Source organism: Artibeus jamaicensis, unplaced genomic scaffold (genome assembly GCF_021234435.1).
Source record: "Artibeus jamaicensis isolate MK-2021 breed Jamaican fruit bat unplaced genomic scaffold, CSHL_Jam_final contig_419, whole genome shotgun sequence".
Taxonomy (NCBI): domain Eukaryota; kingdom Metazoa; phylum Chordata; class Mammalia; order Chiroptera; family Phyllostomidae; genus Artibeus; species Artibeus jamaicensis.
Genome location: NW_026521824.1, coordinates 3,768,152 through 3,792,778, shown reverse-complemented (window position 1 = coordinate 3,792,778; position 24,627 = coordinate 3,768,152). Strand labels below are relative to the sequence as shown.

The 24,627-nt window shown below is 41.3% G+C and overlaps 1 protein-coding gene across 4 annotated transcripts in view; it reads left to right on the top strand.

Annotated features, from left to right (window-relative positions):
* The window catches only part of SPECC1 (sperm antigen with calponin homology and coiled-coil domains 1), a 258,571-nt gene that overhangs the window by 79,492 nt on the left and 154,452 nt on the right, over window positions 1–24,627 (top strand). Inside the window, exon 1 of one of the 4 annotated variants that reach the window (XM_037166269.2) lies at window positions 14,644–14,815. The exons of 2 other annotated variants lie outside the window; for them this stretch is intronic. Coding sequence is in view for 1 of the 2 variants with exons in the window: in XM_037166258.2 (XP_037022153.2) it covers window positions 14,776–14,815 (40 nt within the window). In the remaining variant the exon portion in view is untranslated. Of the gene's footprint in view, window positions 1–14,643; window positions 14,816–24,627 lie in introns of those variants that run through there. One more of the 4 variants, XM_037166258.2, reaches the window with a different exon arrangement.

Genomic DNA, 24,627 nt, shown 5'->3' with positions numbered 1-24,627 from the left:
TAATTTTTTCTAAGTTGTCAAATTTACTTGTCTGGAGTTATTTGGAGTATTCTCTTTTATCTTCTGAGCTGCAGGGTCTGTAATGATATCCTGTTTCATTTCATTTTGGTAATCTGAATTTTCCGTTTTTCTTTGTGTTGTTAGAGGTTTGTTGATTTTATTGATCTTTTTAAAAACTCCCTTTCTTAGCCCTGGCTGGTGTAGCTCAGTGGCTTGAGCATGGGCCTGCGAACCAAAAGATCACGGTTTGATTCCCTGTCGGTACCAGTTCCCAGCAGAGGATGCACCAGAAGCAACCATACATTGATATTTCTCTCCTTCTCTCCTTCCCTTCCCTTCCCTTCTAAAGACAAATAAATAAAATTTTTTTTAAAAAAACCTCTCTTTTTCCTTAACTTTTTTCTATTTTTCTTTTGTTTTCAATTCCACTGATTTTTTCCTCTTAACTTTATTATTTCCATAACTGTAAAATCAAGTAAAATTTGCCCATCTCATAGAATAATATGAATTAAGTGAAATGACATGAGTAAGAACCTAGAGCAGAATCTGAAATTTAGATTTTCTTAATAGAACATTTTTTTCACCCCTCGAACTATCTTCCTTAGTAAAACCTCCTACTTAGGAATTATGATAGTTTAAAAAAATGTACAAGGGGGTAGCCAAAAAACCTGGAATTACCTTCTGGAGGGTGGGCCCCATGCAGTACAGGCTTCCCTGCTAGTGAGTGTTCCAGGAGCCCACATATGTCAGTGTACCAGCTGGCATTGTTGTGAGAGGCTGCATTTGGCTTCAGTGAAATTTTTTGAAGACTCTTTCAATGCGTTTGCCCATTTCATGGTGGGTGATTTATGAGCACACCTGCCTATACCACACTAAGTATTCAGCAGTTTTTTATGAAAAATAGCATAACCCTAGTGCCCCACCCTCCCTATTCACCAGATCTCTCTCAGGTGACTTTTTTTTTGTTTCCCCCAATTAAAAAAAAAGTCCTTAAAAGGAAATGTTTTACCAATGTGGAAGAGGTGAAACAAAAAAAAATCCAGAAGCACTAAAAGACATCAAAAGACACCACCCTGGCTGGTGTAGCTCAGTGGATTGAGCGCAGGCTGTGAACCAAAGAGTTACTGGTTCGATTTCCAGTCAAAGCACATGCCTGGGTTGTAGGCCAGGTCCCCAGTGGGGCCATGCGAGACTCAATTACACATTGATGCTTCTCTCCCTCTCTTTCTTCCTCCCTTCCCCTCTCTCTAAAAATAAATCAATAAAATCTTTTTAAAAATCAATGAGTTGAAAAACTGTTTTAAACAGTGGAAAAAATATCTTGATAGGTGTATTGAATCAAATGGAGAGTACTTTGAAGGTGATTGAACTTTAAACATGTAAGAATAAATACACAATTTTCATAAATAAATTCTGGGGATGTTTTGGCCTCCCATACATGTACTAGTGTCTATAATACCTTGCCCAGAGATCCAGAGATTTAGCCTTTGATTTCTTAAGATGTTTTTTTCCTCTCAGAATCACATTTGACTAATGTCTGAATTTATATATAAATACAAATTTAAGAGTAATAAGAATTGTCTAATATTGTAAAATGTTTCTTAGCCACTTTGACAACCATCACAAATACTGGGGGAATTCATGAGTACTCCAGAACCACCTTTTGGGACTTGAAAAAAAGAAAGAAAATAGAAATTAAACCCTTGGCACTTCTGGCCAGGTGTAAGGATCAATTGGATTCACCCTATCTGAAACAACAGATTTAACAAGTCAATCCTTTGAGTGAGTTATTTTCCAAGTCCCTCCTGGCTTTGCACTCTGCAGTCAAAATCAGGCTCCATTTCCACTGTGGGCAGCAGTACAATCCACAGAAGTCCACAGCATTTCAATGCAGTCCCTTTTGTTTCAAGGACATGGAAAAGAGATGTGAAGTATTTCCGTGGGGCCCAAATGGTGTCATTTCTCCCAATAGATGGTCAGGGTTGCAAGTCTCACTGTGTGTACATATTCCTAACACAACTTACACGTTATATATACTTAAGTAGAATATTTACACTATTATATATATATAATATATATATTATATATATAATATATGTGCCTCCTTCCTTTCTGTGTTTGTAACTATCTTCTCTGGTAGTGAGAAACATGGCTCTCATTATCTTCAATTTATGTACTTATTTATTCAATGTAGCTAGGGTCTGAAATCATCCTGACACCTCCACCCAACTCCCCACCCCCCACCCTCTGGCCTCCAGGCTCTCCAACCCGTCCCCCTGCATGGCTCCCTAACGTCCTTTCCCTGCCCCTCATCTCAGCTACCATGCTGACCCTTCTGCTCTTTGAAGAGAAGGAAAGATGGGCCCAGGAGCTTCACCCACCCTTTTTTCTCATAAGTTTCCTCCCTCCCTCCCTCCCTCCCTCCCTCCCTCCCTCCCTCCCTCTCTCCCTCCCTCCCTCCCTCCCTTCCTTCCTTCCTTTCTTTAAAAAAAGACTTTATTTATTTTTAGAGAGAGGGGAAGGGAAGAAGAGAGAAGGAGAAAAAGAGTGTGAGAGAAACAGGTCGTTTGCCTCTCACACACCTGCAACAGGGCACCTGGCCTGGAACCCAGGCATGTGCCCTGACTGGGAATGGAATCTGCAACCATCTGGTTAGGAGGCGAGAGCTCAATCCACTGAGCCCCACCAGTGAGGTGTGGCTTTCTTAATATAGTACCTTATAAAGCCAATTAAATGTGGTTGCTACTTCTAGTTGTTTGCATTCTTGTAAAGCAGGATCTCCAGACTTCTTTGATGAAAAAGAGTTACTTCTTTTTGCCTAAAAATATCAAAATATGAATGATCAAGGCATAGTGTATGTGATGCTATCTAGGGTGACTCTCTGGGGAGATTCTTGAGAATGGAGTTCACCCACTGTTTCTGCTGCAGGTGCTTCTCTTGCAGCCAGCACCCCATCTCTGGGAAAGGTCAGCATGGAGGAGAATGTGGGGGTACTAAGCGCCCATCCTACCAGCTTCCTAAGTTATCCCTGTGGATTTTGCTTTGCAAGTTGTCACACAGAAAGTGGACCAGGAAACATTCGACACATTTATCAGCTAGATTTATATTTTTTAAATGTGTATAGTTGAGAGAAAATTTTGTGAAATAACTTTTTAAGAAAAATAAAGAGTAGATTTTTAAAAATTTTTTAAAGATTTAAAAAATTTATTTATCTTTAAAGGGGAAGGAGAGAGGGAGAGAAACATCAATGTATGGTTGCCTTTCGTGCATCCCCTGCTGGGAACTGGCCTGCAACCCAGGCATGTGCCCTGACTGGGAATCGAACCGCGATCCTCTGGTTTGCAGGCCTGTGCCCAATCCACTGAGCTACACCAGGCTCAGTGGAGAATTTTTTAATGTTTTAAATTTATGCCTTTCTTGTATGAAAGAATTTGAGAAGTCTTACAGAGATAAGTGTACAAATTTGGAAAGAAAATAAACCAGGCACTGAGGAAATAGAAAAATCAGAAGCTAGGAGGAAAAGCATACAGAAGGGAGGTACACAGTTGGCTACTAGTTTGGTGCTGAGTTTCTTAGAAACCAAAGGAAAGAGCAAAGCCTGATTTGTGATGACAAGATGAAAAGGAGCCAGTTACTAATGAAACACACAACTCTTTCCGGGAGTGAAACATTTAAAAAAAAGTCTCCCTTAGGAATCTGAAAGGAACAAGGGATTCGACACTAAAGTCATTCTATAAAGCAAATAAAATATGGCTGAATACCCCATAGCACCCAATAGGTTAACATTTTCTTTTTAATTACTCAGAAGACATTCATACATTTATATTCTCTCTACATTATGGAGTCAAAACCACAGCATTACAGTTAGATTTCAGTGTATGTAAAGTTATGCCTGTGCCAAGAAAGAGGATTGGACTATGTGTTAGAGTAATAAAACTTAAATGAACCTCAGAGATGATGATATTGTGTTATCTGTGATGGATGTTTATGTTAATAACTAACTGGTGTCTACTAACTGAAGTGTTGAAGATGCACTGTGAGTAAATACAGCTGGGATCAGCTTCCTTTCCCAAATGTATGCCTTTAATTTACTTTTTTCTAAGAGAATGATTGTGGCTATTGCTCCTTTTTTTCAGACTGGTTCATGGTCAGAATGACATGGCCAGTACCAGTACCCTGGGCTTTATTGTGGAAGAGGAGAAAAGGAAAGGAAATGTAGCTTCCCACCATAGAACAAGTTTTATGTTTCAGAAGAAAGTTCTGCTTTTCTGCTTCTGTGTAATCATCACGTTAGATGGAAAGGAAACAGAAGGTTTTTCCACAGAATTAATGGAATATTAAAGTTCCAGTCCTTGAACCTGGCCATGACCTTCAGCCATGTTCAAGTCCCTCAGTGGAGAACAGGCTCAGATCTGCTCTCTTGTGCTGCTTTTCCTGGCTGCCAACACAGTGGATTTTCAGTGTTGTATTCTTTCTTCCTGAAAGTTTATTTGGATGACTGAGGTTACCATTGAATTGTCTTTGCCTGTATATTGATATCCATGTCAAAAATCAGTTTAATACTGTGGAAAATATTTTCCCTAAGCAAATTACAGTACAGATAGTCACTGTTGAAGTATGTAATGTGAATGCCTCCTCTCCCTGCAATTGAACTTGTTCAGATTTTCTTAATGCTATTTGGATGTGATACTTATCTTTATTTGATTGATCTCAAAAGACAGCCCAGTTGTGGTGATTTTATGATGTGGGAATTAGTTTTGGAACATTAACTTAAGGGATTTCTAATAAATTAAATTTATATGTATTTGCTAATCTATGTGCAGGGTACATATTAGAAACTATATGTGAGGTTGATGCTAGCACAGCAGAAAGCAAGATTTGGATGCAGTCAGTGGAGTGACAAGACTGTAGGAAAGGTAGCGTGGAGAACATAGACCTACCTTTGTTCTGTTGTGCCTGCCACGTCCTAGCTCTGTGACCTTAATTAATCCACCACCACTACCACTCCTACTTGTGGGAGTAGCTGTCTGTGGATTTGGAAATGAAAGCAGGTGGAAAGAGACCTAGAGCAGTTTGGCTTATTCTCAGTGATTTTCCCTAGTTTGTCCATACTGGCTCCTAATGATATCTGTGTGTCATTTTAGGCACTTACAGAGCTTTTCTTTAAAAATTTATTCTATCAAATTCTAGTCTTTTATTGGGTAAAATTTTTAAGCTTTATTTAATTTTTGAATAGGTAGTGCAATTCACATGCTTCAAGATGTAAAGGGCACAGTGAAAAGTTTTGCTCTCAACCTTTGAGCAGCCACCCATTGACCACTGTTTGGCAATCTGGTATCTTTTCAGATACCCAGTGTGTAGGGAAGCAAATGTGCGGCCTCTTCTTTTTCTGTACACACATGGTTGCATAAATGGACACACCTTTCTGCATGAATGCTTTTTCTCTGCATAGTGTATTTTGGAGACCATTCCATATCAAAGAGCCTCTTTGTTCTGGTGTACATCTCTCTCTGGCTTTGTTTCATCATTTCTCAGTGGTAACTGATAGCAGTCCATGACCTTATTCACCAGTTACCTCAGCATTGGGGGTTGTAAGTTCCTGGACCAGGACATTCAGGCTCATTGGGTGATTTTCTTGGACATCAGTTTCCTCTTACTACCTTTTATAGGGCATAGACCATTTTGGGGTATACATGCACGAGAGAAGACAGAAATACAGATAGAGCTGCAAGGACAGCCAGGTGTCTTTTCTCCTTACCATTTTCAATACACCTCAGCACCTTTTCAGGTTTAGTTTTCCGGGCCCTTTTCTGATAGTTTCAGCCAAGCTCATATTCATCCATGGCTGTGTGTCCTATTTTTCAGTTTTTCTCCATGCTCTCATGTTTGCCTGAGCATGTTGAGGACAACAGATTCAATTGCTTTAGGAATCTCCATCAGTGTCCATTATCCACTGGGGGTCAGAATCTCCCTCTTGGCAAAGCATCATGTGGGAATTTGCATAAGCTGCTTAGCCTCTCTGAGCCTTTTTCCTTCTGTGTGAGGTGAAATTAATCACACCCTTCTCAGAAGTTGTCAGGATGAAATGTAACAGGATATGTGAGGAACCAAGAACAGAACCAGAAATGGAGACACTTTTATAAAATGAGATTTTTCTCTCAAACCATCTTCCTAAACAGAATATGCTACTTAGGCAATTAAAAAAAATTCCACTTGCCTTAGACTCTGGGGCACCTTGCCCAGACTCTCTCAGCTTTGCTTTCCTAAGATGACATGTTTTTTTCTCCAGAAGTTTTCATCACTTGCACTTGGTCAACCAATTCCTTTCTGGTCAAAATGAAACTTTTCCTTTTGGTTCGAAGAGGTAAAATTAGGTCCAAGTTTTGACTTAGTATATGGAAAAATGTGCTAGTAACTACAGAAGTTCAGAGAGGTATGTCACAGGAAAGAATTCCCTGTTATCACTAGAGATGTATTCATTCCACACTGAACAACTCCCTAGTGGCGATGATGTAGGGCAATAGGATTAGATCTTCACTGGAGTCCTTTCTAACTCTGAAGGCATTGCTATTAAGGTCGAAGACCTTTTCTTTGATATCTTCTCTTGTCCCCTTCCACATGGGAGACACTATTCCAGGCCCTAAGATTACAAGATAGACAAAGTTCCTGATGACTCCCAAGATTGCACCCCTGTCCCAACGTGCACCCTGTTTTCTGGAAACACTCCAACTGTTTGCTGAAAACGCCTTGTGGTTGTTCTGCATGTGTGCATATCCATTCATTCCTTTAAGAAGTATTTAGGATATCTACTGTTTTCCAAGCATCCTTCTAGGTTCTAGGGATGCAGCAATTAACAAAAGAATGGAAACCCCTGCTTTCCTGGATTTTATATTGCATTCTCATTGAATTGCCTAAATGAAACTCACCGCCCTCCTTGTAGAGTTGCTTAACTGCTGCCATTAGCATCTGGACTTAGCATGACTACAATGCCATTTTTTCTGTCACCCAGGTAAATTCTCTTGTCACTTCTGTCAGATTCCTTTCCTTTAATGTGTAATTGCCTTTTCCCGCTCCCTCTTTTCCACTTCTTTTCATTTCCTCTGGATTCTCCTGACCCCACCCAGCATAGCATCTCTCTCCTAAAGCACAGATGCTTCGGGTTGGAATTGTGCACTTATTCATGTTCACTCCACACTCTGGTCCTTTGAGACTGGGATCAGTTTCAGTCAATTAATTGATAAAGTTGGTTAAATAAAGGAATCCTAAAAAATATAACATATACTTTAAATATTTTATTTTCACTTAAAACATACAAGTGTATATTTACTTACCCATTGGGCCGAAGTATTTTCTTAGAGCAGATCCATTGATTGGGGTTCTTTAACCTCTTTCCACACTTGTAATACATCTTCCATGATTGTCAGTTTTCGTTTCTTTAAACAGGAGCAAGAATTTAGGTACTTCAGAAGAAGACTGTATACAGAATTTTTTCATGTGTTTACAAATACTTCCCTAATCTTTTATAGTTGCTTCGCACATTTTAAATTTAATTTTATTATTATTATCTTTTAGAGAGAAGGAAAGGGAGGGCAGATGTCTGGGAGAAATGTTGATGTGAAAGAGAAACATCAATTGGCTGTGTCCTGCACATTTCTGACTGGTGACTAAACCCACATCCCAGGCCTGTGCCCCAACCAGGAATCAAACTGGTGACCTTTCAGTTTGTCAGCCAACATCCAACCAAGCACACTGGTCAGGACTACACATTTTATAACGGCTCACCTTCACTGAGTCTTTTCAAAGAATTCAGCATGGCTTCTGAAGAAACTGTATCTCTTTCTTGCTCACTTCATTGGTTTACATAATAATTAAGTTATGTAAATAAATTCAGGAGTACAACTAGCATAAACAGGTTTGGAACAAATACACCTGACTTGTGGTAAGCAGACAACCCAAATGATGGAAGCAGAAGTGCACAGTTGATCTGGATGATACAGGGTGCAGCTGAGTGGCAAAAAAAAAAAGATTTGGAATGGTGTCCAGAACTCAAAGTGTATAGGAATATTGGAGAGACATATAAGATGTCCTCACCCATTCCCCCCCACAGGTGTGAGTTGGGGGGAAGGGACACATGGAGCAGAAACATGCAGGGCTGTTTTGTACAGCCACAGCCTTGCACCTAATCCATGGCATGGTCATTTAACATATCTATAGCCTTTGGCGGTCACTTGGATATGTTAAATGGCTGTGGCCAGGCTTGGAGCTAGGGGGATGAAGTCACTTCCCCCAAGATGTAATTGGGGGCAGGTCCCCTGAGTTTCAGTGCCTGCATAAGAGCTTGGAGAGGATTGGCTCCAGGACATGGGACGATACCTGCCCAGACTCATCATGGCAGCCCAGTAAACTTGTAATAATACAGAAATACTGGCAGGAGTAACTGATTGTGGGAGGAGTTGGAAATAGGGGTACAGAGGAAGATTGGTGAGGGGATTTAAACCCAGACACCGCAGCCACTGGGGGAGAGCCATGCGGTTTTGGGCAGAGTGAGGACCCCCTCTTTCCCAGGTGAAAGGGAAAACCACGCAGCTTTGCCAGAATGGAGATCCCTGCAGCCAGGTGAAGGGGAAAGCCACATGCTTTTAGTGGAGTGCAGATCCCTGCAGCTTTGGTAGAAGAGGCCCACGCGGCTTTGGGGTGCTCCCTTTAGCCACCTGGCCTGGAAAGCAGGAGAGACTTTGATTGGAACGTGGTACAAAAAACTCTTGCCAGTGGAAGGTGCCACATGACTTTGGATTAACTGGAGATCTTGCCTGGACGGTAACACAGCTCATGGTACCAGCAGCCAGATGTGTGCTCTTTTCCTGATTTACGGTACCCGGAGTTAGTACAAGGGGAGAAGGGAGCACTGTGTGTGTGTGTGTGTGTGTGTGTGTGTGTGTACCCTAAAGGACTTTGATATTTTAATGGAGGCATTAGGCCTAAATAGCATTAAATAAATATTTTGTTTCCTTTTCACAAATCTCTGGCATTGAGAGATGTCTTTCCAATTGGTGACTGAGGATCGGACCCAGCAGGGGGGTCCGGACATTATTAGTATACCATGCTATGGAGTCTGGGGCCCAAGTGTATCTGTTCTTTAACAGTTTTTTTGGCATCCCTGGGTGGGGCAAATATTGCCCCCCCCTTGGACATCTGCTCTGTAACATGGAAAGGAACCTACCAACCAGGAGTATCCATCTTGCCCGAGGTGTTGGTATGTTTTGAGGGTGTATAGGAAAGCAGGGTTTGTATCACCAGGGTCATTTTGAAACTGAAAAAGACACCAGTGATCAGGCTGCCTGTCACTACCAAACCCAATAAGCAATGACAGTGATTGAATCTTTATGGATTCTTTATTCAGATGGCCAATGGTCTGAGAAGATGGTGGGTTCATACCCTAACAGACCATATTCCCTTCTCTTTCCAGGCCAGACTTTTTATAACAGGGAATAAACAAGATGTGGTGAGGGCTTTGAGACTCAGGGAGGATTAGGTGAAAGAAGCTGCAACATTCCTATGCTGGGCAGTTAGCTGTTCCCAGGGGCTGGTGGTCATCTGTCTCTCCCTGGAATACAGTGGCCAGATGCCTCCACTTGTCCCCAGGTAGTAATCTCTAGCAGTGCCCCAGGAGGTCGACTGTTTTCCCAGGTTACAGGATGGGCCTTATCTGTAGTTTCTGAAACAAAAGCTTTGACACATACATTACTTACTAGGCTCATAACCTTTTACCTTAAACTAAAATTTTCCAGCTCTTGAGTCCCCTATCAGTTTTGCTAAATCACAGCTTTCCTCAGACCCCTTCTGTGCTCTGGCACCTCCAGGTACTCCTCACTGGGTAAGGAACCGAGGGCAAACCTCTGCGTGGGGTCGGTGAGGTGCCACTGCAGCCCTCTCCATTCCCTATTCCTGCCTTGAGCTCCGGTCCTGGGCCACAGGGTGACTTATTCTTTGAACACACTCAGTACTATTTCACAATAAAGCCTTTGTTCACTCTGATGGACAAAGACACAGCCCTGCGGCTGGGGCCTGCTAGTCAGGGATGCACGTGTTCCTGCCAGGCACCTCCCTTCCACTGCTCCTGCCCCTCCTGCCACTCTGGACACTGACAGAAAGGCTGTTCACCTGGAGAGGATGGCTCCAAGCAGCACCTCCTTCATAAATCCTTTCTTGATCTCACAGTAGGATATGCTTTTTTCTTTTCAGAGATGTTCTGTAGCACTACCTTTGCATTTCTGTTTAGATGCTTACCATATCCCACCTTGAACTGTGTCTGTTTCCAGCCTTAAAAACTCTCTGTTGCTTTGGGTGGAACCCAGTGCATTGGCCCTGCTGGCAGCACCTTCAATAAGCAAGCACATCCTGAATATGGGCGATGACTCTCTTTTTTCCCTTTATCTCCTCTTCTTCAACACCCTTGTCTTTCTAGCCTTTATTCCTAGCATCTTACCCCCACCCCACCCCCACCCACCAGGCTTTATTAATGCTAATTGATTCAGGGTGAGAATGGGGTTCTTTTTTGTCGGGAAATAATATATGATCTTTGAGCCTCATCCATTTATCTCTCCTGACTTAAAAAATAGCTTTATTGAATTATAATTTACGTATTATAGAATTCACCCATTTCAAATGTGAAATTCAATGATTTTTAGCAGATTTACTGAGTTATAACTATCCACGACTAAGTTTTAGAACATTTCCATTACCCCTTAAAGATGCCTTGTCCTATTTCCAGTGGACGCTTGTTTCATCCCCAGCTCCAGGTAACCACTGGTCTGTTTTCTGTGTTTATAGACCCTCCCTTGGCTTTTCCTGTCACTTTCTTAGCATTGGAGTGTTTCTTTAGACCAATATACATGCTACTTGCCTGAAGTACTTTACTTTCAATTTAGTTACTAATCTTTGTTACTCTCTTGTATTCTTTCTTCTCATGGTCAAATTTCTTTTGATTTTCTGTGTGAATCTAGTCTCTGTTTAGCAAATTCAACTTTGGCTTATTAAGAAAGTGGAGGTTCCCCTCTTCTTTTGAATGGTGTCATGTACAAAACAAATATTGAACTTTATTTATTGAATAATATAGCAATCTAAGCCCCTCTGAGGCATGGAAAATCTCATCTCCTGATATACTCAGTATAGTGTACATAAAGCCACTTCAATTATTATATTTGGTAATAAATAACTTTTGGTAAAAATGACAATGGTTTTATTAAAATGATCAATGCTTGATAGCTTAAAATTTTCAGATAATGAATGTAAGTTAAAGTGTGATCCAGAACACCAACTCTTTAAAGCAAACAGTGTTAAACCTATATTGATGGTGATTATCTTTCCATATATCTCTATCAGCAGTGATAAAGCTATAAAGACAATTATTGATATAGTTGCCAAGGTGGGGGAGGTAGCTTTGATTGTCAGAGGAATCCGAGCCAGACATGGACATTGCTGAGAAGAGGCCTGTAGTTCTCATGAACCTTGTACTCTAGAGGAAAGACAATAAACCAGTAAACAAGTGAGCCTATAGTATACTAAATGGTGATAAGTGTCATGGAGATCAACGAAGCAGAGAAGTGCATGTGTTGAAATTCTGGTTTACAATTTAATATGGTATAACAAGAGAAGCCCCTCTTAATACAATTAATTTTTTTACCAGAGACCTCAAAAGAGAGAGAGCCTGATCATATGGCCTATGTAATATAGGAATGTGAGGGGAAGAGCATTCTAGGCAGAAGGAATAGCCAGTGCAAAGGACTTTAGGTGGGAGCATGCTTCACTTATTTGAGGAACAGCAAGAAGGCCACTGTAAGAAGATCAATGTGAGCCCACCCCTTAACAACTTAACAAGTGTGCCAAGACAAAGAAATAGGGCTCAAATGAAAGAACAGACCAAAACTCCAGAAAAAGAGCTAAGTAATGAGGAGATAGCCAACCTATCTGATGGAGAGTTTAAAACCCTGGTAATCAAAATGCTCACAGAGCTGATTGAGCTTGGTCGGAAAATGAAAGAACAAATGAAAGATATCCGAAGTAAAATAAAGCAAAATATTCAGGGAACCAACAGTGACAGGAAGGAAACCAGGACTCAATGGTTTGGAACAAATGGAAGAAATAAATATCCAACCAGAACAGAATGAAGAAACAAGAATTCAAAAATATGAAGAGAGGCTTAGGAACCTCTGGGACATCTTTAAATATTCCAATATCTGAATTATAGGGGTGCCAAAAGGAGAAGAGGAAGACCAAGAAGTTGAAAACTTATTTTAACAAATAATGAAGGAAAACTTCCCCAATCTGGTGAAGAAATAGACTACCAGGAAGTCCAGGAAGCTCAGAGAGTCCCAAAGAAGTCAGACCCAAGGAGGAATACACCAAGGCACATCATCATTACATTACCCAAGATTAAAGATAAAGAGAGATTCATAAAAGGAGCAAGAGGAAAGGAGAGAGTTACTTACAAAGGAGTGCTCATAAGACTATCAGCTGATTTCTCAAAAGAAACCTTACAGGCAAGAAGGGGCTGGAAAGAGGTATTCCAAGTCGTGAAAAGCAAGGACCTACATCCAAGGTTACTCCATCTAGCAAAGCTTTCATTTAGAATGGAAGGGCAGATTAAGTGTTTCCCAGATAAGGTCAAGTTAAAGGAGTTTATCATCACCAAGCCCTTATTAAATGAAATGTTAAAGGGACTTATCTAAGAAATTGAAGAATACAAAAAACAATGAACAGTAAAATGACGAACTCACAACTATCAACAAATGAACCTAAAAAAAAGAAAAGAAAAACAACGAAAACAAATACTAAGGAAACAACTAGAACAGGAATAGAATCAGAGAAATGGACATCACTTGGAGGGTTTTCAGTGGGGAGAGGGAGGAAAGGAATAGTGGGGGAAAGGTACTGGGTAGAAGAAGCATAATTGGTAGGTGTAAAATGGATCGGGAGAGGTAAAAAATGGTACAGGAAACAGAACTCAAAGAACTTATATGTACAACCCATGGACATGAACTAAGGGGGGGAATGCTGGAGGGCTGGGGGTTTATAGGCAGAGGGGGGATGAAGGGGAAAAACTGGGAAAACTGTAATAGCGTAATCATTAAAATATACTTTAAAAATAAATAGGTAAATAAATAAATAAAATAAGATCAATGTGAGAGGGGGAAAGTGAGTTCACTGATGGAAGGTGGAGGTGTGGGAGGAAGATTATTCAGGGCCTTGGGTGCCGTTGTAAGGGTTTTGGATTTTTCCTTCCAATGAGACAAAAGACTATTAGAGCATTGTAAGTGGTATGATTTGACTGAGGTTTTAGAAGCATCACTGTGTTATGTGAAGATTAGACTACAGAGAGGCAGGGATGGAGGAAGGTAGACGGTTTAGGAGGCAGTTGAAGTAATCCTGATAGATAATGACCATGGCTTGGACCACATAGCAGCAGTGGAAGTGGTGAGAACTGCCGAGATAGGGTGGCATTTACAATGCATATTCCAATATATTCCATTTATGGAGATGGAGAAGATATATGAAACGTCTATGGAAGAAAAATTAAGATGGGTTTTGTTCCAGTTAAATTGGAGATGCCTATTAAGACATCTAAGTGAAGTGTCAAGAAGGTAGTCGGGTAAATGAATCTGGAGCTCTGGAGAGAGGACTGAAGACATATTGGTGGTATTTAAAAGCTACAAGTTTGTTGCGATGGCCAAGTTAGAGAAGAGATGGCCAGGTCGGACAGAGACGATTGAGCTTTAGGGCACAGAGGATGGAGGTCAAGGAGATGAGGAGAAACCAGTAACAGAAACTGAGAAGAGGCGACCCAAGATGTGGGGAGAAAACTAGGAGAGCATGGTGTTCTAAAAGCCGAATGATTTGACTGCCGTGAGGAGTTGAGGGTAGTAAATGGTGATGTAAGATGCTGATAACATGAGAACTGAGAATGGACAACGGTACTTAAGTGATGCGGGAGGTAGAGCTACTCATGATTTTATTATATATTTTTTCACAATAAGATTTAATTCTAAGTGCTTTTTAACTGTAAGATTAACTATAAAAGTTTGGGGTAATTTTCCCAAGTCAGTCAGTTCTGATAGAAAAACAGTTATCACTTAGGACTGGTGCGGATTTTTAGTAGCTGTGGTATCATCTTGAATAATCTTTGTGAAAGCGTTATTTTCCTTCACTTTCTGAGGAGTTGATCATTCGCCCATTGATTCATTCACTTCTTACGCCAAAAACAGTAAGCGCCTGTCCTATGCCAACCCTAGGCTTTCCTCGTCCTCACAGATTTAATTCAGGGCGCAGGATTTCGCCTGTCAGGTGGCGCTTGGCTTCAGCCTCCCGCAGTTGGATTTTCCCAGGCCTGTCCAGCCTCAATGCTTCGCGCCCGCCGAAGAGGCCAGAAGTCCTTCAGTGGTGCGTCCCCTCCACCCCAGGCCAGGGAGAGCCTCCGGACCCTTCGGAGCCCTAGGCGGAGGCGGGGCGGTGTGCAGATGAGGGTGGGCGGGCCGCGCCTGGCGGGCCTGGAGAACTGAGGTGGGCGGGGCTGTATGCAGATGAGGGGCGGGGCCCGCCTGCAGGGCTTGGAGCTACTTGGCGGGCGGCAGCCGGGGACTGGAAGGCGCCCGGCCTTTTCTTTGAGTGGAGCAAACCCGCCGGACGCAGCTGCTTAGGCAGCCGGAGCCAGCGAGAGCTGCTGCGCGTTAGACGCCTAGTCTGAGACCGGCCAGCCGGCAGCTGCCGAATCGGCTGAGCATGGGCAACCACTCCGGGCGGCCTGAAGATCCAGAACCAGGTCTGTGCGGTGGGCCCGGGTCGCGCCGCGCCCCCTCTCTGGTCGGGCGCCCTTCCCCCACCCGCCTCCACGGCCGGTGGCAGCCTAGCAGCCTGCAGGCGCCGAGGGGGAGAGTGGAAAGGTGAAGTTCCCGGGATGTGAGTCTTGCCTTTGGAATGCGCTAATAGGGTTGTAAAATTACCTGTGCTGCTCGGTCACAAGGAAATGCCACTCACTGTAATCATGTACCTAGAAGCGCTGGGTCGGACTGGACGCAGCGATGGGGGCGGGCGTGGAGGGGGTCGGGCGGGGGGTGGGGTAGTCTTGTGTAAAGATTTTATGCTGGACTCCGACTGGTCCTCTTGTCTGCCACCTGGAGAGGGATTCTCGTAAGCCTTGTGTAGGCAGTTCTTGCATACTTTCTAGGCATTTGCAACGGAAAATGTGCCTTGGCGGTCGTTTTCTGGTTCATTGTCCATTTTGCAGCGCATAATTTACATACCACACACTTTGTGCAGTCCCGTGGAAGGTGATAACTCGCCCAGCAGACTTACGGTTAGACCAAGGATTTGATTGCGACTGTTTCCTACTCAGAATAGCCTGTGCGTGTTCTAGGATACCAAAAACTTCTCCGGTTTATAAAATTTTTATTTTCTCAGAAATTAAACGAGTTTGTTAGAGTCGGTTTTCATTGTGACTTCCAGCACAGATTTAGATGCTGATGCTGATAACCACGGGGTCGCATTTAAAAACAAAATAGAACTTTTCTGTACCATCACGTGAAGCAAATGGGATTTTATTTAGCCTCAAAAATTGCGTCTTTACTGACTGGGGAGTGATAGTCCACATCATGCAGGAGTCCTTGGGTGGCAGGTGACATGACAGTGTTTTTTATGACAGAGCCAGAACTCTAAAAAAATTTTTGAGGGAGTAACTTTTAAATTTGAATTGAATGAGGAAATGAGGTTCTGAGAGGTGGAGCAATTTGTCCATGACTTACTCCTTGAACTCACCCCCTGCCCAGGGCCTCAGCTGAGGGTCTTGGCAGGGAGGCCAGGCAAGCATGGGCCATATCCCTGGTGCAGGGCTGGGCTGGGCTGGGCTGAAGTGGTGCCACCCTGGCAGTTGTGGTGCACTAGAGTGGTACAACACCAGGATTGGAAGTTTTGCCACGTGGAAATACTGTGAAGAAAAGTTTTTGAGATGGGGTGACTGCATGGATTACATAGAGGCTATTGTCTAAATTACACAGCGCTTACCCAAACTTCTTTGGGGAGAATAACCAATATTTGCAAAAAGGATGCCTTTGTCATAAACAGCCCTGTGATAAACTATTAGGTAAATGATATGAAACATTTTAAAAACAGCTTTCATTATTACACAACTGCCCAGGTATTGTGAAAACCCCTGTGTATTGTTTCCTTTGTATCAATATTGGGAAGAGTTTGTCCCCCTTCTTAGAGCTTTTAAGAGTTACTTGGGCGCTTGTGTTCCAATTTCTAAGTGACCATGCTTTTTAACGCACTCTAATGGATAGGATATGAAAAGGAGACTTTTATGTCAGTGATTTATTTTACTGCATTTATTTTACTCTTTTTCAAAGAGTGCAGATCATGTCATATCATCTCAGAATGGGTACTCAGTCTGATTTGCTGCAAATAAGACTAGAAAATCTTAGGAAAGTCTTTGAATGCTGGACAATTGTTGGTTGAAAGTGTGAGTATAATTTTAATGGGTCTTTTAATGCTGTGATGAAATGCTATCGAATGCATCAGTGAGATCCTGGAAATTAGAGTTTTGGTTAAGATTAATGTATCTTCAGTCTGCTCTGCTGTGGGGGCTGGAATAAGGCAGTTGTGCACTGGACCAGAATCAGAAGTGCTTCTTCAGTGGGCACCTCTGATTCAGAGCAAGGGGCCTAAGGATTAGTGGTACAGGTAAAAGGAAAGTAGAGGGAGGCTGGATGAGGCAAGAACAACACCCCAGTTTGACTTTTACAGTTTCCGAATTGTGTCACTTTTGTACTTTGAGACACAAACCTTTAAACAGAATTAGGAATGAATGAGGTCTATTAGAGAGTAACACCTAAGAAAAAGGGGTGAGAGGCAGAACTGGGCCAGGAAAGCTGTACCAGAGGCCGTCCAACCTGCAGCCCATAAGCCATATGTAGCTCAGTATGGCTATGAATGCAATCCAACACAAAATCATAAATTTACTTATATCATTATGAGATTTTTTTGTGATTACATGTCTCAATATATTTAATGTATGGCCCAAAACAATTCTTCACTCTGGCCCAGAGATGCCAAAAGGTTAGATACCCCTGCTCCATGATGCAGTCTAACACTTAAGAAAGGAAGAGGGGGAGGCAGCAGGTTTGGGCCGGTAGAGCCTCAGATAATATGCAGATCTGCTGAAATCTTGGCCCACTGATTAAGGAGTTCAGAGCGGACTGCCCCTTAAAGGAGTCCCAGGTCCGGCAGAAATGGCCAGTCCTTATCCTCTTGTCGTGGTCAGTCACTGCTGGAGGCTACCTGGAAAGACTGTGCCTTCGCCTCAAAAGCCAGATTGAGTCCTGGGATCCTGGTGGTGGCCTTGGGATCCTGGGATCCAGCTGGAGGTGTCAGCTAACTACAGTCCTTGCAGCTGAATGCTAAGTCCTTTCTCTAGTAGAGATTCAGTGACACACCTCATGGCTGGCTTCCACAGGACCTCAGTTTTGGGGGCAGGAGTGGAGGTAGTGTATTTAAAGGGTAAATGAGGTAAAATCCCCATCTAAAGCCCCCCCCCTCCCCGTTGGCTTAAAAGAGTTGGTAGTACCCAGTCTCTTCCAGGTCCCTTCCCTCTGGAACACCTGAAGCAGTAGACAGGGTCTTAGCTGCTGCCTCTTTTCTAGCTCTGGAATTGGTAATGGGAGCAGCAAGATTCCTCTTTGGTGGTATCTATGAACCTCTGAGTTGGGCCACTGTGACTTTATTGTGGTATTGCAGAATGGGCAAGAGAAAATGGCTCAAGTAAAAGACAAGAATATTTGCATGATTGAGGGCAGCTGGAATCTGAACACGTTGATGAGCATATTTCTTAGAATGTCCCAGTGAACATCCTTCAATTTCCTGCCAGGTTGTCCCATATCTGCATTGTCAGAGAGGGCTGCTGGCTGTTGTCCTGCAGGTTGTGCACTGTTCAAAGGCCTCTGGGAGAAGGGGTGAGTGGGCCCAGCTGAGGTTGTATCATTCCAGAGGAAAGGGTGCTGTTTTGCACTTTTGCCTTTTTATAGTCACACAAAGGTGTCCAGTATGCTAAGCAGGTCTTAGTAGAAGGTGGGCTTAGAAGGTTTTCCCCTCTGTCACTGCTAGCTCCTCACTATTTGGTTTAAATTTTCATGTGTGTGTTTAAACAGTGACCTCAAATGATATGAAACAAAAGTAAAAGCTTCTTCCCTTACACCTTCAGGTCCTACTCTATATTAGTTATAATTAATGCTGTGGTCAAAGAGGAATCTCAAAAATAGGCATTAAAAGTTGATTTATTCCTCATGTCATAGTCTAGTGTGAGTTGGTGTCAGTCTGGGTAGTTACAGGTGTCAGAGTTTCAGGCTGGTGAACTGGTCTTCAGTGCCTGGCTCCCAAGTTGCACTGGATCTGCCAGCAGTCAGGAGAACAGACCAGGCATGCAGAGGATCCTGCAGGAGCTGTTAGGAGCTTGGCCTAGACATTGTACGAACAGTTTCTACCCACATTCCACTGGCCTCCATGATCATGTAGCCTCACCTGGATGCTAAGGACCGGAAATTATCTCCAGGCAGAGGACAATCTGGGTGGAGTCTGGTGAATAGCTCATCCCTTTCCAGACATGACTGCTGTCAACCACATTTGTGTCAATATTTTATTACAAAAGTTTTCATCAGAAAAATTGAAAGACACGTACAGTAAATGGCCACATACCCACCACTGAGATTCCGCGATTAATATTTTGCTATATTTGCTTTACTCATATATCTGTCCGTCTATTTGTTCCTCTCTCCATCTGTCAGTCCATTTATTTTTTAGGTATTTCAAAGAAATAGTGGTTGTCTGATAATTCTATCTTATGTGCTGTATCTATACTCATCTTGATTTATTGACTTTTGAGACTATTTAGCAGCCCTTACTCTGAAAGTTGAATTGAGTGCATTTTTGCTGCTGTATTCCTCTCACCACCCCCTGATTTTTGCAAGTCATACTTAAATTTTCTAAATTTCTTGATACTATAGTAAAATGTTAATGATGCAATACAGGTGATGGATATATAGTTGTTCACTGTAAATGTTTTTCAAGTTTGCTATATGAAATTTTTACTTTAAAAACTTAAAAATTTTAAGGAAATCTTCTGTCACTTACTCCCTGTATTTCTTGGCTAATCATCTTGCCCGGGTAAATGAGGAGATGATTTCCCTAAATTTCTTCTGCGTTTTCCCCGGCATCCTTCACACCCTACCCCTAGTCTGCCTCTCAGCCTTTTACATGTCTAGGACATTTTGTTTTCTAATGAGTATTATTAAATTTTCTGTGCATCGTTTATAGGTTGATTCTAAAAATTGAAAAACAATCAGCATTTAAAATGTTAGGATCCAATAGGTATTATTTACTGAAGAACCGGGTAGTGCATTGAGGTTTACAGAGAAGGAAATGTAATCTTACATTGCTTAAGTTGTGGTTTGTGGCAGACAGTATTATTTTAAAAGAACTAGAAGGAGTAAGGAGATTGGAGAGGAGTTAGTACAAGTGTTATATTTTCTTTTCAAATTAGCTTAGCATGCTTTTAACCTATTATCTAGCTTCTTGATTTTACAATTTGTTACAGAGAATTATTTTCTTCTTGAAGACAGAAAGCAAGGTGGTTAAGAGTTTGGGCTTTGGAGACAGACTGCCTATTCATAATCTGTTTTGTCACTTTGTAGCCCGGAGATTTTAGGCAAATGATTTAAGTGCTTTGAGCCTCAGTTTCTTCATCTAGAAAAGGGGACGTTATATGACATACCTCCTAGGAGTGCTGTGGTGACTCATAGGTTAAAGGGTAAAAAGGGTCAGGACAGGCTCGCACATGGAATGCCGTCAATGTTACTATTCCCAGCCTCTCCTCTGACTTCATGTCTTAGTTTGGACTTGGTTGCCTTTTGATCCTGTCTCACTGTCAGGGTAGCACACTGCTTTGTGGATCCCTTTTCCCTTTTTTTTTACATTTCCTTTGCTTTGGCTGTAGTGTTTCTAATGATTCTCTATGTCACCAAATTTTCATATATACTATCATCTCTATATTCATCTTTTGCTTCCAGTTTTTATTTTAAAATGAATTTAAAATGTTTTATTAACTGTACTTTCTATGTCCAAAATATTTTTTGTCCCCTGTTTCTTCTTATTCACAGAAGTTTGGGGCTAAGTTAAGGGGGAGAGGTGTGAAGTTGGCTGGAGGACTTGAGCAGATGAGTTAGTGGCTTCTGTTGTGTTAGATTCAGATTTCAAGAATTCATAATTCTTACAGTATTAACTGAAAGGAGAGTGTAGTATGCACTTTTCTCATACGTATTTTGTTCCATAGAAGAATTTTAAGTAGAGCTAGTGTCCTGAGAGGCATACTTTGGAAAATATGACCTTTGGAACTTCCAGCCAAGATGGACATATTGTGTCTCCTCCTTGAAAAATCAAAAGAAGGACAACAACAAATTTAAAAACAACCAGTACTGACAGAAAATCAAACTGTATAGAAGTCTGAGAACCAAGGAGTTAAAGAAGAAACATTCATCCAGACCAGTAGGAGGGGCGGAGATGGGCAGCTGGGCAGAGAGGGCTTGAGGCAAGGCAGTGGCTGGAGGACCCAGCAAGGTGGTGGCTGACAGACCATGTGGTCCCACATTCGCATGCACATAAACTGGGAGGAACAACTGGGAGGAAGTGGTGAGACAGACCACACAACCCAGAGCTCCAGCGCAGGGAAATAAAGCCTAAAGCCTCTTATTGAAAACACCTGTGGGGGTTGAGGTGGCAGTGGGAGAAATTCCCAGCCTCACGAGAGAGTTCGTTGGAGAGACCCACAGAGTCCTAGAATGTACACAAACCCACCCACCCAGGAATCAGCACCAGAAGGTCCCAATTTGCTTGTGGGTAGCTGGGGAAGTGACTGAAAACTGGAAGAGAGTGGAGCAAGCAGCACTGTTCCCTCTTGGACCCCTCCCCCACATTCAGAGTCAAAATGCAGTGATGACATGGGTTGCCTCACCCTGGTGAACACCTAAGGCTCTACTCCTTATTACCTAACAGACATGCTGAGATTAAAAAAAAATGGCCCAAATAAAAGAACAGATCAAAGCTCCAGAAAAAAATACAACTAAGTGATGAAGAAATAGCCAACCTATCAGATGCACAGTTCAAAACACTGGTTATCAGAATGCTCCAGGAACTCACTGGGTACTGCAACAGCATAAAAAAGACCCAGGCAGCAATGAAGGTTGCATTATGTGAAATAAAGAAAAATCTACAGGGAACCAACAGTGACAGGAAAGGAAACCAGGACTCAGATCAAGGGTTTAGAGCAGAAGGAAGAAAGAAACATTCAACCAGAAAAGAATGACAAAACAAGAATTCAAAAAAAATGGAAGAGAGGCTTGGGAACCTCCAGGACATCTTTAAACATTCCAACATCTGAATCATAGGGGTGCCAGAAGGAGAAGAGGAAGACCAAGAATTTGAAAACCTATTTGAAAAAATAATGGAGAACTTCCCCAATCTGGTGAAGGACTTCTGGGAAGTCCAGGAAGGTCAGAGAATCCCAAAGAAGTTGGACCCAAGGAGGAACACATCGATGCACATCATAATTACATTACGCAGGATTAAAGATAAGGAGAGAATCTTAAAAGCAGCAAGAGAAAAAAAGACAGTTACCTACAGAAGAGTACCCATAAGACCGTCAGCTGATTTCTCACAAGAAACCTTGCAGGCAAGAAGGGGCAGGAAAGAAATATTCATGAAAGGCAAGGACCTACATCCAAGATGACTCTATCTAGCCAAGCTATCATTTAGAATGAAAGGGCAGATAAAGTGCTTCTCAGATAAGATCAAGTTAAAAGAGTTCATCATCACCAAGCCCTTATTACGTGAAATGTTAAAGGGACTTATCTAAGAAAAAGAAGATCAAAAATAGGACCAATAAAATGACAACGAAGTCACAGTTATTAACAATCAAGCAAAAAACAAACAAAGCAAACAAGTAGAATAGGAACATCATCATAGAAATACAGATCACATGGAGGGTTATCAGTGGGGGCGTGGGAGAGGGACAGAGAGGGGAAAGGTTCAGAGAATAAGTAGCATAAATGGTAGGTAGAAGATAAACAGGGAGGTTAAGAATGGTATAGGAAATGTAGAAGCCAAAAAACTTACATATATGATCCATGGACATGAACTAAAGAGGGGAAATGTGGGTAGCAGGGAGTGTTCAGGGCGGAGGGGAACAAAGGGGGGGAAAACGGGACAACTGTAATAGCATAATCAGTAAAATAGATGAAAAAAAGAAAATATGCCCTTTAAGGTTTAATATATGTGCATATGTATACATAGGCGATCTGTGATAACACATAGTAAAAAAATGTATCAGATATATCTGTTACTGTAATGTGATTGAGTAAAGTCTCCATTTAAAACAAAGAGCTCCTCCTCTAGATAAAGACAAAAAACAATAGATATGCTCTAAGAAAGTATGATCAGGTGATACTTGATTTAATAAATTGTCATTACAGTTGTTACTAATAAAAGACTCGTTCTTTAGACTTTCAGGTTTAGTATTTTGTTATTCTATTTATAAGCCCAGTAAAATTTAATTATCACTAATGAAGAAGATACAAACTTAGTTAATAAGTTTTAAATATTTTAAATTGTTTTTTAAAAGTCTGATTGACAAACAATTCCAGTTTAGGCCTTAAAAATTTCATAACTATTCTCATAAACATAGTGATTCTTAAGTCCTCTCATATATTCCAAACACACATGTTCTCTTTCCAAAATGCAGGTATTTCTTAATACATAATACTTATTTCATTCTTTTAAATATTTCCCTACTTGATCCAGATCTTTTTAGGATTAAAAGTTATTTACACAAGTGTTTTAGTAAATAATATTGGGCTTGTATATAATTTTGAGGGTGGCATTCTCAGTTTGCTGAGGTTTTTGTCAGGGATGAGAATAGGATTCCTACTTCAGACTCCAATATCAGCTGGAGGCCTGTGTGCTGTGATTGGGGCATATTCTGAACATACTTGGTGTGGGCAATAAAAAGATGATTTGTGCATGAATTTTCTCAGCCTTTACCTAAGGGCATTTTTATTTTGCCCTCGTCCTGATTGACAGCTTCTCTATAGAAGAATAGAGTTCTATAGAAGAAAAGATCACGGTTCAAAATATCCGTGATCTCTCTATAACATTGACTTCTAAACTTGAAGGAGAGGTCAAGATGCCCATGTACCTTAGATTCAAATTATATTTTACTTAATTCTTGTAGCTTCTAGAAGGAGCTTGAGATCTCTGTTTAAATATCACGTAGAGTTTGCTCTTCTTTCGTACTTAAAATATGTAAATATTTTCCCACCTAACTCCAAATGCCTTTGACTTGATAGATCATTACCTGCTTTTCTTATGCTTTCTGTCTCCTAAGGTGGTATCTTTTTGAATAGTAACACAAATGTGTTTTAATTGTGGCTGTCTGTTACGGCTTTGTTTGACTTAAAGGTCATTCTGCTGAAACAATGCTATCAGTCAAAGACGCACACACCACCACAAAGGACCTTGTGTCAGGCAGGGCCTCCTGCATTGAAATGAATGGAAAACTAACAAGTTAAATGAGGGAATTCAACAGTTCCTCGCACGTAAACAAATTTTCTAGATTGTTCAAGCATTGATCTGTTCTAGACCAGAAAGAAAACCTCATTATAATGTTAAGGGAAATTCTACTTGTCATTTTCTGATCATAACTCAATGAAATTGTGGATAATAAAAGTTGAAACTTTAAAAACTTAATCCATTTGGAAATTTTGACCCAAGTAGGAACTTAAAACTATAGTTATAGTCTAATAATTAGAGTAATAACTTTGAAGTACTTCATAAAGTTACAGATAATAAGCAAATTCATTCCTCTGAAAGCTTTTGTTATGAAAAAAGAAAGAATGAAAATAACTGAAGTAATTATCATACACAGAAAATTAGAAAATAAACAATAAAAGAAATCTGGGAAACAGGAGTCAGTTTTCTAAAGGGACAGATTAATGGGAAGTAAATTGTGACTTGTCTGTTTCACTTCCTCTCACCCTCATCACCCAGCACCTCATCTGACACAGGGTTGGCACTTAGCAGATGTGTGTTGAATGAATGAATGAATGTATGAATAAACAAAAAAGAAACAGAATGCTAGAATTAAAAAATCTAAGAGTAGCCGTGGCTGGTGTGGCTCAGTGGATTGAGCACCAGCCTGCAAATCAGATAGTCACTGGTTAGATTTGCAGTCAGGGCGCATGCATCCCTGGGTTGCAGGCCTGGTCTCCAGTTGGGGGCATGTGAGAGGCAACCACACATTAATGTTTCTCTCCTCTTTCTCCCTCCCTCCCTGCTCTCTAAAAAATGAAAATATCTTTAAAAATCTAAGAATAAGTTCGTTCTTAAAACTTTGAAGTAGATAAGCTAGTTAGGCTAATTTTAAAATATAACAAAGAATATCCATAATTAGCAATGTAAGCAGGTATATAATCAGAGATGTCAAGATTTTTTTTAAAGAACAAAAAATAGAAAACTGATCAAATTGAAATTTTCTAG